Source organism: Stegodyphus dumicola, chromosome X1, assembly GCF_044657685.1.
Source record: "Stegodyphus dumicola isolate Sdum_Otavi_A_Nest chromosome X1, ASM4465768v1".
Classification (NCBI taxonomy): domain Eukaryota; kingdom Metazoa; phylum Arthropoda; class Arachnida; order Araneae; family Eresidae; genus Stegodyphus; species Stegodyphus dumicola.
The window spans coordinates 242,314,362-242,330,985 of NC_140780.1; the positions used below are offsets into that span (position 1 = coordinate 242,314,362).

At 31.6% G+C, this 16,624-nt stretch overlaps 1 protein-coding gene across 3 annotated transcripts in view; it reads left to right on the forward strand.

Moving 5' to 3' along the window:
- Nucleotides 1-16,624, forward strand: part of LOC118184295 (uncharacterized) — a 259,876-nt gene that overhangs the window by 125,278 nt on the left and 117,974 nt on the right. For all 3 annotated transcript variants that reach the window (XM_085807301.1, XM_085807303.1, XM_085807302.1), the window contains one exon: nt 14,796-14,944. In XM_085807301.1, the coding sequence (XP_085663427.1) occupies nt 14,796-14,944 (149 nt within the window). The remainder of the gene's footprint in view (nt 1-14,795; nt 14,945-16,624) is intronic.

The following is a 16,624-nucleotide window of genomic DNA, read 5'->3' on the forward strand; positions in this document are numbered from 1 at the left end:
TATGCATTATTTTGAAAGGCTTATAAATTGCAAAGCATTGCTAATGTACTGCAATATATGACTAATGTATTGTAGTGTATGACTAATGTATTTTTATATGATTAATGTAATGAACTGTACTGCAGTTTAAGATAAGGCCATTAAATGGACCATTTAGGCTGCCATGAACCTATGCCTATAGTTGACCAGCTTTCCAGGCGATTATTAAAGGTTTACGTGCACAAGAATGAGGAGTCATGTGCTCCGAACAAATACGACTTCTAGTATATCAGACAAAAATTCAATATTGATTCAAGAATTTCAAAACATACGTAAAACTCTTTCTTTCATTTTTATTTTCTTCATTTTTTTATCCTTCTTTCATCTTCTCTGATGCTCATCTTAAAAGATGACAGTGACCTCAACTGAGTCTTCAAATGTTTAGCTAGGTGGGTTTGAGCAATACCTTTTGTTAACAACCTAAATCTACCAACAAACTACTTTCCTAAATATATATGTTTCAGAAAATTCTGTTCACTAACAAAACAATACTTTTAAGTAAGAATTTAAAAATTGCATTCATTTATTTAATACAAAAACTGTTGTCAAATTCTGGCATTGATAAAACTCCAAAATATGAAAGCCCCAATTTGCCTTTAATCAAATATTTAAAAAGTATTGAGTCACTGAAGTTTAATTTCAGCTTTTTCTCTAAACAAAGTAGTTTCTTCTGTTCTGCAAATATTGAAAGAGAGCGCTGCAAAATGCAACACATTCTTCAAAGATCTAATGCCAAATGAAATTAAAATTATTTGCTTCATATCTTCTTGTAATTATTGCTTCCTGTTTTATTAACCATATGTAGAGTTGCATTATATACATACAATAAACTGAAAACTTTCCTCTAGAAAGAAAAACTCTTTTTTATAGTTTAAAAACTCTCAAAATCTGTGTTTAATTTCTAGAATAATCGCACTGTCTTATTCGATCTTTTATTATCTTCATGAGCAAATTTATATTTTTACTCTGAGAGGAAAATAAATATCTGAAATTCTTTCCAGGGACAAGAAAATGAAAACTATTATTAGAATTCTGAATGCTTCAGCAAATATAGCGGTTCATTACCAGATAGGTTAAACATAGATGAAAACATGGTTTAGCTGCCTCACTATACTGCAATTAGGAAAGTTTGTGGGCAGACTTCCGTAACCGGAATACTACAGCCACCGAAAACACTGGTAAATTTAGAAATCTAAATTCTCACTGACATCGAAGTAATCAAGCTCCTGATTAATATAGATTTTCTGCATGGTAAAGTATTATTTGGAAACACTAAGCAGCTTAGTTGGTATATGATGCATTTAAATTTAGTAAGGATGTAAATATAACCCAGCCTACCGCAGATATACAAAAATAAAATTAAATTTAGTTAGGTTCTATATTTTAATTTATAAAGCACATGACGACCTGATACGTTTCGTTTCCAATGGTCGGAGACTTGCTGAAAATCATCCCTCAGGCATGATAGAACCCATCAGTCATTTAGCAGTTTCATCATTGAGAGATTTTCCCAGGGTGCACCACATTTGTTGGACCAATTCACTTTGGGCTATCAGTCAGTATTCCCTAAGTACCATTCCCCTCAGAGCGATATAGACTAATATATAAAGTAATGAATATCTTATCCAGAATTGGAAGCAATCCAGTGAGTAGATACTCGTCTAATTCAGATATGCACAAGTATTTATAGCATATAAGTTTAAAGTTTAAAAAACTAATGTTGTTTTCTTCAAACTGGAAGCAATTTTTCATTATTAATTCTGCATTTATGGACCTAAACAGCTTGATTTGATCTTTGGTCTACTGATCTTTATGTAAACATCTGATCTGCTGGCAACTGGGAGTGTTACAGTATAGAAAGTAAAGAGTCTGAGAAACCAAATGAAAGATTTTCGTTTAACTTGGTAAGCGTCACGATTGAAATACAAATAAGAAGACTGCTGTACAAAGTATACGTGTAAGGCACAGATAGAAAAGTATATTGCTTCTTCTTGAACTATAAAAATTAATTCTTGTAAAATAAACTATTTCACAATTTCATTACTAAAACTATTATTTAAAATTTACATAAATTTCTGAACGCCCAACAGCTGTGGTCTTTCCCATGTTCTCTACTGTCGCTAAATTTGACTTCAGTTGAAGATGTGTGAGACATAGTCACAGAAATTGATGCGTCCAAATAGAAGAATAGAGTAAAACAGATTACATCATTTATCCAAGAATTTTTCTATTCTACAATAGTAAACTCTGATGACGTTACCACCATTCTGGAAGTTGAAGGTTCTACATTATTTCACTTTGACGTTATTGTTCATCTAGCAGTTTTGCCTTCATTTTACTCAAGTCTTTATTCCTGCTTGTGGTGGAGGAATTCGGCTGAGTATTTCTCTTTTGGCTTATATTTCGGTTCTCATTATTCTGACATTGCCGAAGTGAAATATGAGCGTAGGTTTCAATTCATCATCTTTTCTGACATTTTAGTTTTTATGAATAGTCGTATGTTTAAAGTTTGCCAACGTTCGTTGATTTGTGGGTACACTCTTAATGAAGATCTCAAATCAAACCGACCTTTTAATTAAGAATGTTTTTCTCAGTTGTAACGTGAATAAGAGAAAAACTATTACAAAGTCGTCTGCAAAATAAACTCTTCGGAACTTTGAATAACTAAAATAAACTCAGTGGCTCAACAGCCCTAGTGGGCTACGGCCTGAAGTGCCCCGAAATTGGGTTTCTTGACCTTGGACCCTGGAATGCATCAGCATCTGGCATGGGCAAGTGGTCAACTTGTCGCAGGACCCCCTGTGTTTAGTCCCCTAGCGAACTTGGTACTCATTTTAACGACCCATTCAAGGGATGAATAACTGAGTCAACCTTGCCCAGCCCGGGGATCGAACCCCGGACCTGTGATGCAATCGCGAGACGCGCTAGTCACTTTACCACCGGGCGTTCAAACTTTGAATACTTTAAAGTATTTTACTGAAAGAAAAACGTAGGTTATGCTTTTAATTACTTATTTCAAGTTATAATTGTAAGATGATACTTTAAAATACTTCACGGAAATAAAAATTTAGATTACGCTTTTAATTACATATTTTCAGGTGAGAATTGCAAGATATTTCAAAGAAAAAAGAAATCATATGATTTAAGAAGAATGATAATCAACACTCCAATAAATTCCTTCACAGAATCAACATCAAAAGAAAAATTATGATAAATCTTCTGAGAAGTTTATTAAAAACAGAATTATTTAGTATAATTATATCATTAATCAGATGTTTATTTAGTTAATGTAAAATTTCTTTGGTAAAAATATCATAACAACAGTTAGTAAACAAATCAAAACATTTTTATGGCGGGGGGGGGGAAGAAAACTGTATTCTACTTGCAGTTTGATTTTATTACAGCTTATTTATTAGAGGAGGCTGTATACTTATTACTTCTTGAAGTATCAGTCGTATTAAACCAAAGATTCTAATTTCACCAATTCTAATGTTTAGTTTCATACCAGTAATTCAATTCACTCAATTTTATTCAATTTCATAGTCTTCAAAAATAAAAAGTACCTTGTACCTAATTACTTCTTTGCTATTTCTATTTACGTGTAATTTAGCCATATGAAGATACAGGGAGTTATTTACTTTAATTCTAAAAGACTACTTATGTGTTTCCTGAAATGATTTGAATGTTAGGTATTACTATATTATGATGATCATTAAGCTCACCACAATTAATGCAATATTAAAGAAAAATAATCCGTTTTTAATCTGAAGACTTGTCTTCAGACTTGTCTTTAATCTGAAAACTTTCTTGTCTTTGAAAATGAAGACCCGCACTTACTTTCTCCATCGATTGTTACTGCAAAAGAAAGTAAACTGTATTATCTCAGTCTATAGCTCCTATTTCCTATAAAAGCTCTATAAAAATGTTTCTTAAAAATAGCTTGAAATTCCTATTTCATTTTTATAATAAACTCTCATGAAACTTTATAAAACACAATAATTATAACCATAATTTTTTTATCTTTTAAACAATTTCTAGAGTTTAAAAAGAAGGTCACTGCTTTCAGTGTATCGAAATATTACAGAACTAGCTATTAAATTGAGTTCAATATTGCCTGAAACTTTGTTCTTGAAACTTTTTGCTCTAGCTTTCATTGCGCATTTGTTTCTCTTTGAAGAAGAAAATGAATGGATGAGGCAACTTTTTTACGAATTGTCTAATACAGATATCGGAAAAGTGCATATATTAATTTTATCAATTTCGGTATTTGATAATTTTCTGCAAAAGCTTTTCTTTCTATTCACATTATTATCTTATTATTTACATATATTTATAAGTTATTTCTACCGCCTTCTTAACATGCCTCCGTGGTGCAAGGGTTAGCACACTTGGAGCGTATTTGAGAGGTCCGGTGTTCGAGTCCCGAGCATTGTTCATTTTTCATGTCTCTTGCTTCAAAACAACCTAATGTCTCTACATATTTTTATTATTTACATATAGTTTTATTTTATTATTTACATATTATTTTATTAATTACATGTATTTATTATTTACGTATATTTATATTACGTTATTTACATATATTAATATATATTGCATATATTTTGGAAACAAATTCAAGAAAATGTTTTTTCCTGACTTGCAAGATAACATTTAATGACAGAATTTCGGTAATTCAGCCAGCTGTTGGCTTGATTTCATTACACCAGTTTTCACCAAGCGGGAATAATTTTGTTAGAATTTTGCGGTAGTAATCCTCACTAAAATAACTTCAATTCCATTTGTAAATAGTTTCTTGTTTTAAGTCTGCCAATTTCTTACAGAATGATCACGTAAATAGGATGGCAGTTCACTTCTTTAAAAGCATTTATTTTGTTCTACAGTCCAAAGTTTCACAATTATTATACCTTAAGGTTTAATAAGTTACACATTCACTTTGATAAAATAGACTGTCCTAAACTAGACACAATCTGAGATTCGTTTCTCAGATAATTTTGTACAAGTCGAAAATTATGTCATTCTTACGATCGTAATTCATATACTACGAATATTAAAAAATCGCAGTTTAGAATATATTTATTTATAATGAATACTGAACAGAGTAAACTTCGGTAAGTTGATTATAGTAAAGTAAAATCTGAAAATGTTTCATGCATTTATAGTAGGGAGTATTGTTATTTACTTAACATCTTTTTAAACCAATAACCAATATATGTAATAGGTTTAAAACTAGGAATTTTCCAAACAAATTAACTCTTCTCTGCGAATTATAGCCATCAAAATGCTTTGAAACAATTAGTGCCTTAATCTTTCTTCGTATTAAATATGTTAATCCTTTCCCATATTACTCATGTTAATACTTCTCCTCATTAAATACCTAATTTTACATCGCGTTAAACAACTCAATTCCTCTTCATTAAACTGACTACAGCAGCCACTTTATTGCTAATTAAATTAACCCACACTAAAAATGTCGGTTTCCATATCCTCACTTGAAAGATCCAATTTTTTCCCCCTCTGTAGTGTGTAACTGTAAGTTCTATTCCAAAAATAGATCGGGATGTTGCTGAAGGATTCATTTCTCCTGAATACGTGCACAGTGAGTCATTCATAGATAGTAAAGGAAAACTACTCTACAATTACTTACAACTGTCTAATACAATTTAAGCATGTTACGATGAGGCATTTTTCATCAAATTTATGTTACTATTTTTTAGCTTAAATAATTTTGAAAGCTCTTATTTTGTAATCCAAAGTATCTTTTTGCCAAGAATAGAAGTAGTGTCGAATTTAAAATTACTATACCTAGGAGATCTATATCACTACTTAAAAGGCAGATATTCAGCTCACCCTTTTCACAGGTTCATAAAAAGCGTATAATTTTGTGTGCTGTTGTAATGTATTATTGAAGAGTAAAATTATTTGTTTCTCTCTCCACTGCTCGAATTCCAGTAATACATTAGGTGCAAATGTTAATCAACCCTTCATAATTTTTCCTTTTTTGCACTATTTATATTTTCTTTGTATGGTCTTTGTATGAAATCCTCAAACTCATATAAAGCTGTTTGGCCATACGTATGATCGGCTGTCTCGGTTTTTCTTGGTTGAAAGCACTCCACACTGATCCGTTTGCTTTTAGAATCTATTAGCATAAACACCAAAATACGTAGAATTTAGATTTAGATTGAAAAATGTAAGTTAATGTGTATACAGTACAACAGCAGTTCTGTAATATCAAATTATAATACATTCATAGAGTGAGTTCAGGACTTTTGTAGAGATTTGTTTTACTTCGTGATTTTTTTGTAAGGTCTTTCAGATTTTTTTGGCTCTTCGATAACGATTATTTTATTGCAAAATACAAACATAATAATAAAAGTCTAATATTACTTACCTCATTTGCGTTAGATCTTATACGTATCAACAGGCGGAAATGAACTAAATCTGCCTCTACTCTCTTACAACCTTCCTTGCATTGAATTTATTCCTTGAAAAAATGATCCAGTGTATCTAAACTATAAGTTATGCTGCATTCACATAAAGGACAAAATTTGCTATTGTAATCGGATTATATCTTTATCATAACATAATTAACTTAAATTAATTTTTATTATACCTAGCATTTAGAAACTAATGCACATAATCATGAATTCAATTAAATAGAATAAACTACTAATACAATAAGTAAATAAATATTTTTAAAAGCAAATATTTTCAGATTTAATCAATATACTTCAGTAATAGCGAATAGTTGTTGATTCAAACAGAAAAAAATGCGGATTTCAGTTATGTTGTTATCGCAAGAGGAGTATCTGAAATTTTTCAATATCCGAAATCCTTCAATATGTTTCTTCAAAACGTTTTTTTAAATTACATGCGTTAATCAAAATATATGACTATGATGAAAACTTCATGTCTTAAAGGCACGAATTTTTAGCTTTGATAAATGTCAGCTTTATTTTTAAATTACAGTAGTTTCACATTATTGTAGGTACTATATACGAACTTCTATATCAGTTGAGATACTGAAGTTTAGGTGTTTTCTAGCTTATTTAAACTTATGAACTCGTTAGTTATTTATCCGATGAATTTATTTACTTTGCAATTTCTTCTTCAGTGATTTTTCCGGTACTTTGTTATCTTATGAGTGCATCGCAACAAAGAATCTTATGATTACGAAAATATTTCCTGTGTCTTAAAATCAGAAGTCTATCGAAAAACATTTTAAGAAATGACTTTAGACAATATTATATATTAAAATGTGATTACAATTATCTACAAGTCTCAAATAAAGCAGAAAATGAACTTTAATATGTATTTCCATAACACTATTATGAATAAAATTTTCTACTAGTGGTTAATAGCCCGCGAGTTAAATTGCTACATAATTCAGTTTAGTCAAAAATGCAAGGATTATAGTTTTCAAGAATATATTCATGGAATCTATCTTCCGTGAGAGTTTTGTAGATGAAATTGGGTAATATTTGCATTTTATTTAGCAAAATCTGGGAAAATACCATGTTTATAATATATTCAAAATACATACGGGTAGACTGCAATTGCTTTCTGCAGTTTTAATATCATCTTGCCACTAGTAGATTTTCAGGTATGTTATATAAAGTTATATAATGGCATGAGAGAATTTACATGAAACCCAACTTCATCTACAAAAGTACAAAATTATGCATATGCTATGCATTTTCATAATTTTTTACATGGCTGAAAATTAAACTAGAAACTGAAGGAAACTATTTTTTTTTCTGATGCATGGAACACAAGGTTTTACTCTTTCTGAGTTTGATTTAACAATGACTTTAATTAGAGTGTTCATTTCATATACGAGGTTCAATATTAAAAGCGAGTATGCGTTGTCGATAACATTCGTGGCCACGTAATCGGTGAAATAAATTCCTGTTTTGAAAGTCCAGCAAAAATCCATCAAAATATTTAGATGCAGTGTTTTAGAGCGTTCTCTGCTTAATATGAAAAAATGCGCATTTTGCACATAACACGAACAGCAACGTCAAAACAAATGAGGTAAATTAAAAGCTATAATTCAGTAGTAAATATTTTGCTTACTACATGTATTTACTATGCAAATGCACTAATCATTATTGCAGTATTTAAATTAGATGGCAAGAAACGTACATGGTAAAAATAGTAATTTCGTCACCAGATTAATTGCTATTTATTTAGAAATATTATGTTCGCAGCAAACGATAAATGTTGCATGAAAGTTGTAGAGACATTATGTTATTTTGAAACAGAAGAGATGGAAAATGAGCAATGCCCTCGCTGGGAATCGAACCACGGACCTCTCGAATACGCGCCGAGTGTGTTGGCCATTACACCGCGAATGCATGCTAAGAAGGCGGGAGAAATACCTTATAAAGTTATAAATAAATGCAAATTGTATTCCTGTTACAATATTTTGAAGGGCTATAAAAAGGAGTCCGAAACGTGATATTTTAAAAATTTCTGTTAACTTTCATTATTATAAAACAAGATAGGAAAAGATAGAAAGAATGAATAGAAAGTGAAGTTTTAATGTATGATGAATGCTATTGTAATAGTTGTGAAGCGTCAGAGTTATAAGCCTTAAACACTCTTCCTTAAACAAAACATTCGATCATTAGATCTCTCTGGATTAGACATTAGATCTCTCTGGATCAAAACATTAGATCTATCTGGATTCATTATACCAGCAAGATTGAGAAAAGGCATATCAGCAAATTTCTTAGATAGATAGCCGTTGTGAACTTCACTATATTTAATTAACCTAATTTAAGGAGATTATTCGCATAATTATTGCCAAACGTTTACCTTATTTTTTTATCATCTGCACGCAAGATATACAGACACAAGGAAACCTGCAGGCAGATCAGCAGTGATATTTTAAATTAAAACAGCAGAAAATTTTATAGCAGAATATAGTAGTTGTCGGTAACTATTGTTAGACGTTAACTATTCAAAATACATTTTGCTTGATGAAATGAAAACTCTTAAAGCATCCTTTTCTACTTAGCTCATATCTCATTCACTTTTTAGACTGACAGCAGCTATTTTGCAAGTTAACTTTATTTTATGTTATCTTATTTTCGCTAGTGAATCAATTAGTAAAGCTTAAAATATTCAAGTGTTTCGCGAACAAATCCCTTAATAAGCTTATATTCTTAATTTTTATACCTAAGATACAATCATTATTATTTCTTCGAAGAGGGATCTTTCTTAATGAAAATTAAATTTTGTCCAAAAGCATCTAAAATGAATTCAGAAAATGAATAAGTGAAATGTTTTAAAATCAATTTGAAATATTTTTTATGCTTAGAATATGATGATGTAAAAAGAAAAATTAGGCTTTCCCTATCGGAAATAAAATGCAAATTTGTATTTATGTTGAGAAAGTAGTTGTTAAGCTAATGTAAATATATATTTCAAAGTTTAGAAATATTCTCTCTTTAGCACTCGGTTTTCCATTACATATGGGGAGTAAATAAGACCACCATCTATAATAATACGTAAAGAGAGCTGCAGAAGAATTGATATGTGACCATTTCTGTTTTCAGACCCGATTTTCGGTTTTTGTGAACATGGGCCACAGACATTTATTAATCCTCTAAGCACTTACGCTTAATACGAGTATTGTGAGAGCTTATAATACATATTTCAAATAAAATTTATTAAATTTAGCTTGGAAGAAAAGCCGATCTTAAAAATCGAAAACAGAAGATTTATTGGTTTTTCAATTTTCCCGCTGACCTGCCTTAAGCCTGGATAGGTACTGCTTTTGTAATTGTCAAGTGAAATTACCTAGAAACTGGTGTAATCGTAGTACGGAAGAGTCTTTAAAACAAGTGGCCACCGATTGGCAGAAAGTTTTGTTAGTAATTTCATTCATCGGAAGAGTAGTAGCTTTTGTTGATGTCGACGCGTGTTGGATTCGTGCCGAAAAAAGCTTTTACTTCATCTCACATACCTCTAGTCTCGAATAACGTCAGCAACCAGATCGTTACGTAAAACGCATGACGGTTTCCATTGACGTCACCGATGATGTCAGAGTGTGGGTAGGCGGAAACTGAGGGCTGAGGTTGCTAGGCAACGGAGGAGGTGTTGGTCAACTAGTCTTGAAGAACGCCCGAAATTTACTTTATAAAGACCGTTTAGAATGCTTTACAAAAATTTACTCTGTTACAACTTTGCTCTCAATAGTCCTTTAATACGATAATTCAAATAACTAGACAAGGCTTCGTATTAAAGCCATATTGGAGATAATTAGATCCTTCTAGAAAAATTCAAAAGGTTCCTTGAAAACTATCTTACCCTCTCTTATATATTTGTATTTTACTTATGTAAACAGTGCCGTTCATTACAAATTCAAATAATGGGAAGCATTATTTTTATTTTACTGTTGTAGGTCCTGATGGTCAGAATTTAGTTTTGAAATCTTTCAACAATTTTACATAAGTAAATTTTAAGAGCCTTCTAATTATCTTTTGAAGAAAGCACTTATATTTGTATTTTAGATCGTCTGTCTGTTCTGTCTTACTTTTTGGAATAAACTTAATCTTCACTCAACGTTATGAGAAGAAATAAAATCTCAAATGAATTATCGCTATCTATTAAACACATTTTGTCGCTATCACATATAATGGAACTCACTTTATTAGTAGATATTCAATTAATTTATTTTTACATCTTTCATGTAAAGGAACAATTGCTTCGGAAGCTGCAACTTTTCAGATGATGTTAGAGAATTAGATTAAAACTTACTGAAGTTATGCTCCCTTATTTTATATGCATTTCTAATTTATCCAAACGTTAACGGAAAATTTAATGCAGATAGCAGTTTAATGCCCACTTTTAGTAATAAAACTGATAGCACTATGGAAGGCTGTATGACTTGAAGGCAGAATTAATGGACTATTCGATGTTCCATTAAGACAAGAAATCTAACTTTGATTTCTTATCGAAGCAAATTGTTTACACTGGTATCTGATTGAAGAACTGGATCCGCCGGAAAAACTGCAATTTTTTTTAAAGTAAGTTTTATTGAGAATTAAGATACTCGAACATCTTATTAAACAACACGTGCTTCATTTGTTCGACGACTTTTTATCATCTCTCTGGCAGATGAAAAATTTTTCTTGCCAAAGAATTCATAGATTTATTGGAAAAGAAATCACCAAGGTGCTCTTAAATAGCCTTCAAAGAAGTGAGAACGACTCCTTTCACGGAAATTTGAAGTAACCTACACGGATGAAATTATAAAACTCAAGTGACTAAGACGAATAAACACGAACATCCTAATCATATTTAGGCCCACCAGCGGCCGAGCGATAAAGTCGCTGAACACTGGTAGTTCGGTCCGATGTTCGAATCACGCGAACGGGCTCGCTGCATGGGCGTTTTCGTGGTTTTTACCATGTGTAACGTGTATACGAGCCAGTTTCCCTTAGAAAATCATCCACGAAGGCATCCCTCCCCTTAGGCAGATCGCCCTCGAGGCTTTGCCATAATCACACACACACTCAACCTAATCATACTTAATAAGTCCTAACTGATCATTCATTGAAATTCGGCGCCTAACGCTATTGAGATGAAATACAGAATATTCCGAAAGAACTGAAATTCCAGGAGTTAATTTCTGGCTTAAGAATTGCTAAATGCAAACAATATTCTTTAGAGTTGGATGTATAGTAGCTGGAGCCTGAGTTTCTTGGAATAAGGCCAATATATGGGGATGACTGAAAGAAGTTCATTTGACTTATCCGATAAATTTTCTTCAAAATATTGTTGTAAAAGATCCACATCTTATCCCTAGTGGTAAGTTTTTTCCAAGAAAAAAGCTTCTGCGTTTCGTTATAAGAGAAAACCGGAATTTCGAGCAAATTTATTCTGATGAATAGAAGGAAATACGAAACAGCATATTTTTACAGGCTCGTGGTAACCTATTAAGAAGAGCACTAAATGAAGGCACTAAATCTAAAAATGTCCGAATCGAATCATTAATCTGAACAGAAATTTTTGTACACTGAAGTCTACTTATTCCTTTTCTAAATAAAACTTTGTTGTAATATGTTGGAAAATTTAATTTTTGGAGACTTTTCTGATATCTTCATGATTTATAATTAATTTAATTGGATGCAGTGGAAGTCTCAATTAACTGCAAAACTGCAAGTTCATTTTCATTATTAAGTCTAGGATTCGACAGAATTTAAAATACTACTGAATTTCCCAAATTTCAAATTTGTAACTAATATCATTTTATTTTTAGTTGCAATTTTAAAATTATTTCCCATATAAGTGTAAATGAAAGATACAAATTAGGGATCACGAGTAAAATACTTCAAGCTATGTTCAGCTTAAACTTTAAATTATGCACCTAAAATTTTGAATACTTCAGTTTAATACACAATAGATTCATGTAGAAAACAATGAACTCTTTATTCTCTGAATTGAAAAGATAAATTTGATTTTGTAAGAAAGCCTTAAGAAAATTAATTTTAAATTGTATATTATTTATTTTCTAATCAAACTATGAAAAACTGAATATTTTTAAAGTTATTAATGTCATTTCAGGTTGTATTTTTAACATCTGAAAGTAAGTTTTCATTAAAGTCTTGTTCATTTTCACTACTAGAAGATATTCGCAGAATTTCAAAATAAAAAGAGGTTAGAACCGAAGGAGAAAGTTTGACTAGATCTTTCGATTTTCTGAAAATGAAGTCATGCTGTCTAATGCTAGCCATATTACATCAAAATACCACAGTGATGAAATATGCTAATTTCATTGGTTGTATGTAAATAGATTTAAAAATAACAACCTAGTAAATGCATAATGATTTACAGGCGAACTATTGACACCAGCGCTCTTCGGCAATACAGTTAAAGAGCAACATATTCTCAACCGGTTTCACTAAGAGCCTTTTAATTTATGTAAAGTGCGTCATTCTCTAGGGTTTGAATTTCCCAGTTTAATCTCACATCTGAAGTACATAATCTGTACCACTTTATGCTGGCCCACCAGCGGCCGAGCGGTAAAGTCGCTGAACACTGGTAGTTCGCCTCGAGGTTCGAATCCCGCGAACGGGCTGGCTGCATGGGCGTTTTCGTGGTTTTCCCCATGTGTAACGTGTATACGAGCCAGTTTTCCTTAGAAAGTCCTCCACGAAGGCATCCCTCCCCTTAGGCAGATAGCCCTCGAGGCTTTGCCATAATCATACACACCACTTTATGCTAGTTTTTAGCTTTTATTTCAGCAAGTATGTTTCTTATCATATGAAGGTACGTGTAAATATTTGTCATTTTATATATTTTTTGATGAACTAGTGTATTTTCTACTCAAAGGAAACGAGCTTAGGACGCTTTTCGGATGCTAAATAGGAACTAGTAGTAGCAGGCTTTATATTTTTTTAATGTTATTTGTTGTGAAGATTTCAATTGAAATCATAAAGAGAGAAAGTAAGGAGGTGGTCTTTCACATAGTTTCTTTCGGTGTTTTAAGTCAATGATTTAGATCAAATTTTTACCAAGTGAGATATATCAGCTTAAAATTCGCCCGTTAATCTAATGATCATACAAGCTATCCCTATAATTCCAAATATTGTTAAATATCATTTTAAACGTAAACTAGATAATGTTAGATAACACCGAAACGATTTTAAAAAGCTGTTATCACCTGCATGTGAAGCAGAGACTTTGTTGTGCAATTAGAAAAATGTTGCTTTAAATTTGCGAAATTCGGTGTTACATTGAATCTTCTGAAATCTCCCAAATTTTGAATTTTTAGGATATTGTTTTTTGCGTAAGGGTTTGAAATAGACTGAATGCACCCAGAATTGATGATAGTTCGATGAAATTTATTTTACCAAAAGGAACACTTTAAAATTCTGAAAATCTCCACAAAAATACTCGTACAGCTCTTCATAGTATCACAGAATGCAATCAGTAATTACACTTCAAACTATTAAGAACGTTAGACACAACGCAATGGAAAGCGCATCTAAAAGGCGAAGCATCGAGAAATCTCTAGTAATTTTCGAAATTACTGGAAGACATATGAGGGCCGGATACGGTTACAGCTACAGATGGAATTAATTGCAGTTATTCTATGACAATGCACAAATGTTGCTAAGTGGTCACTAAGTTTGGAGACATTTGGTGATTTTTCACCAAATTTGGCAACAAATATTACTTACCAAAACTGTAGCCAGCTTGGCGATATCTCGTCAAAGTATCGAGATAACCATTTATTCATCGTTAAATTGACTTGCCCATTTATTCTTACTTTTCCGGCAAAGCATCGCCTCTTTAGATTTTCATGTTATATTATACAAAAAATACTACAGTTTCACACATAATTTCACTAAAATTATTTACTTAGATACAAAATTCGTAACAATATTAATATCAGACCTCACATCTATGTGAGAATATTAATGCTTATTTAAAGATTTTATTCATAAATTTCAAACATCGGCCTTAAAAAGCGTTGTGTCTTTACATAAATTCTGTTAACAGTTGTTGAAAAAATATTCTATTATTTCAAAGCTTACTCAAAATTCCAACTAAATAAAAAATTTTTAAAAATGTGTTCAATTAAATTTAACTATCCACCAAAATATAATGAGATTTCATGTTTCTTATTTTTCCTTTCGTATATTTCCTTAAGTGCTCAAAATGAAAATTTTGCTTGAATATAATTGTTGATTATAAACTATGTAAAGTAATGCATGAAATAAATGTATTTTTTATAGCCTCCCCAGGTAGCCTCTCCAAATGCAATCACAGTGTACAAAAACATCACTGCGTACATTCTTGCGGGGGTCGCCGGAGGGTTGGTGCTCGCAGCGGTGGTCATGGTTTGTTGCAGGGTGTGTCTTCGAAAAAAGAAACCTCTTACACGGTAAGATACTTTTCAATTCTGTGTTCCTTTCGTATTTATGTAGTGTAGTTACACAGAATCTTTTTTTGCTAAACTTATTCTCAATTAAATCATAGACTGAGAACTAGAGTTCTTATTAATTTATCAAATGGAAACTCTAATTTTTGCATTACGTATTAGAAAATAGCAGCCTTTTTTCAGCATGCGAAGAGAGAGAAAAAGTGAAAACAGAATAGATTTTCGAAATCTTGATATCATGTTTCTCCAGCAGCTGAAAGCAGGATAAAAACTGAAGTCGAGTTGACTTCATCTCTTTTCAAATCTTACCACGCAATGAAATATTTCGATAACCAAACATTTGGCACTGGAAATTGCTTGATAAGAGCGGCTCTTTTATTTTAGTACAAATGAAGAATATCAAATTAGCAAGCGAAATCCGTATAAAAGCAATTAGTTATTAAAAAAAGGTATTTTGCATCTTTCTTTGAATGAGGAGAAAATAAGCGTGCCTGTTTTTCGGTTTATGCTAGGGTTACAATGAAATAGTACATGGTTATTAAACCATCTTGTATGGTAACAGATGTAGAACAGATTTTAGCTCTAAAAGTTGCAAATCTCCAAATTTTACACAAATTAAAAACAAAGCCGGTCAATCGATTTTGCAAATAAGCTTTTAAAAGAATGATTCTCAAGTAAAATATTTTGGGGCAATAAAGAAACTGACTTTAGGAGTAGAATAACAGTGACCAAAACATTTACATTATTAAAAATGTTTTCTTCTTTTATACCGGATACAGGATATTTTGGTGAAAATAATTTTCAATTATTAACGGCTTCAAAGAAGAATCATTGCTGTTACTCTGTTTATACTGAAAAACAAAAATTACTTGCAATGAACATTTTAATTTGTTTATTTGTCATCATTTACATGGGAGACGTTACATTGAATGTTTTAGTTAAATTCACCATTAAAGAATTATAGTTACATAAGTAACAGCTGACGTGCTTATATTATATAAACTATAAATATGTGTGATAATTCTATGTAGATGACGATTTGAGGATTTGAAGAGGACAGCATTTTAGGATGCGTGAGAGAGAAGACACTAATTATTTTTTAGTCATGGACGAGATGGTTACAGATTTGGCTGACATACAGATAGGATGCGTAGTAAACGGATAGACCAAAACTAGTAGATTCACCACATAATTTTATTTCTTGATGAATATTTCTGACGATACATCTTCTCTTTTACACATCACTATGCGACAAGCCTCCTACAATTATTTATACAACTTATCATATTTCGAGACAATAAATGAAATAGATAAGTAAGCAATGCACGTTAGCTTAGCGAAGGAAGATAGGAAAAACTGAGTACGCATTTCAGCAAATCGGTATTTACGTAGGATATATTCCGTTCTTTAAATTTTGAACCGTGATTGGACAAGAGCTAACGGCATTGCAGTAAATAAGCTCATATAATGCTAATTAGTTTTCAAAATGATGCAGTTTAGATTCCAGGAAGGAAACATAGCAAATTAAAAGGAGGAATTAAAAGGACTATTGCTAAATTAAAATTAGTAATTTATTTTCATAATTTGTATAGTACATATACCTTCCCTTAAAAAAGAAAACGGCCAAGTGATAGAAAAGTGGTAACATCGGGGTAACAACAACAACACACACACACACACACA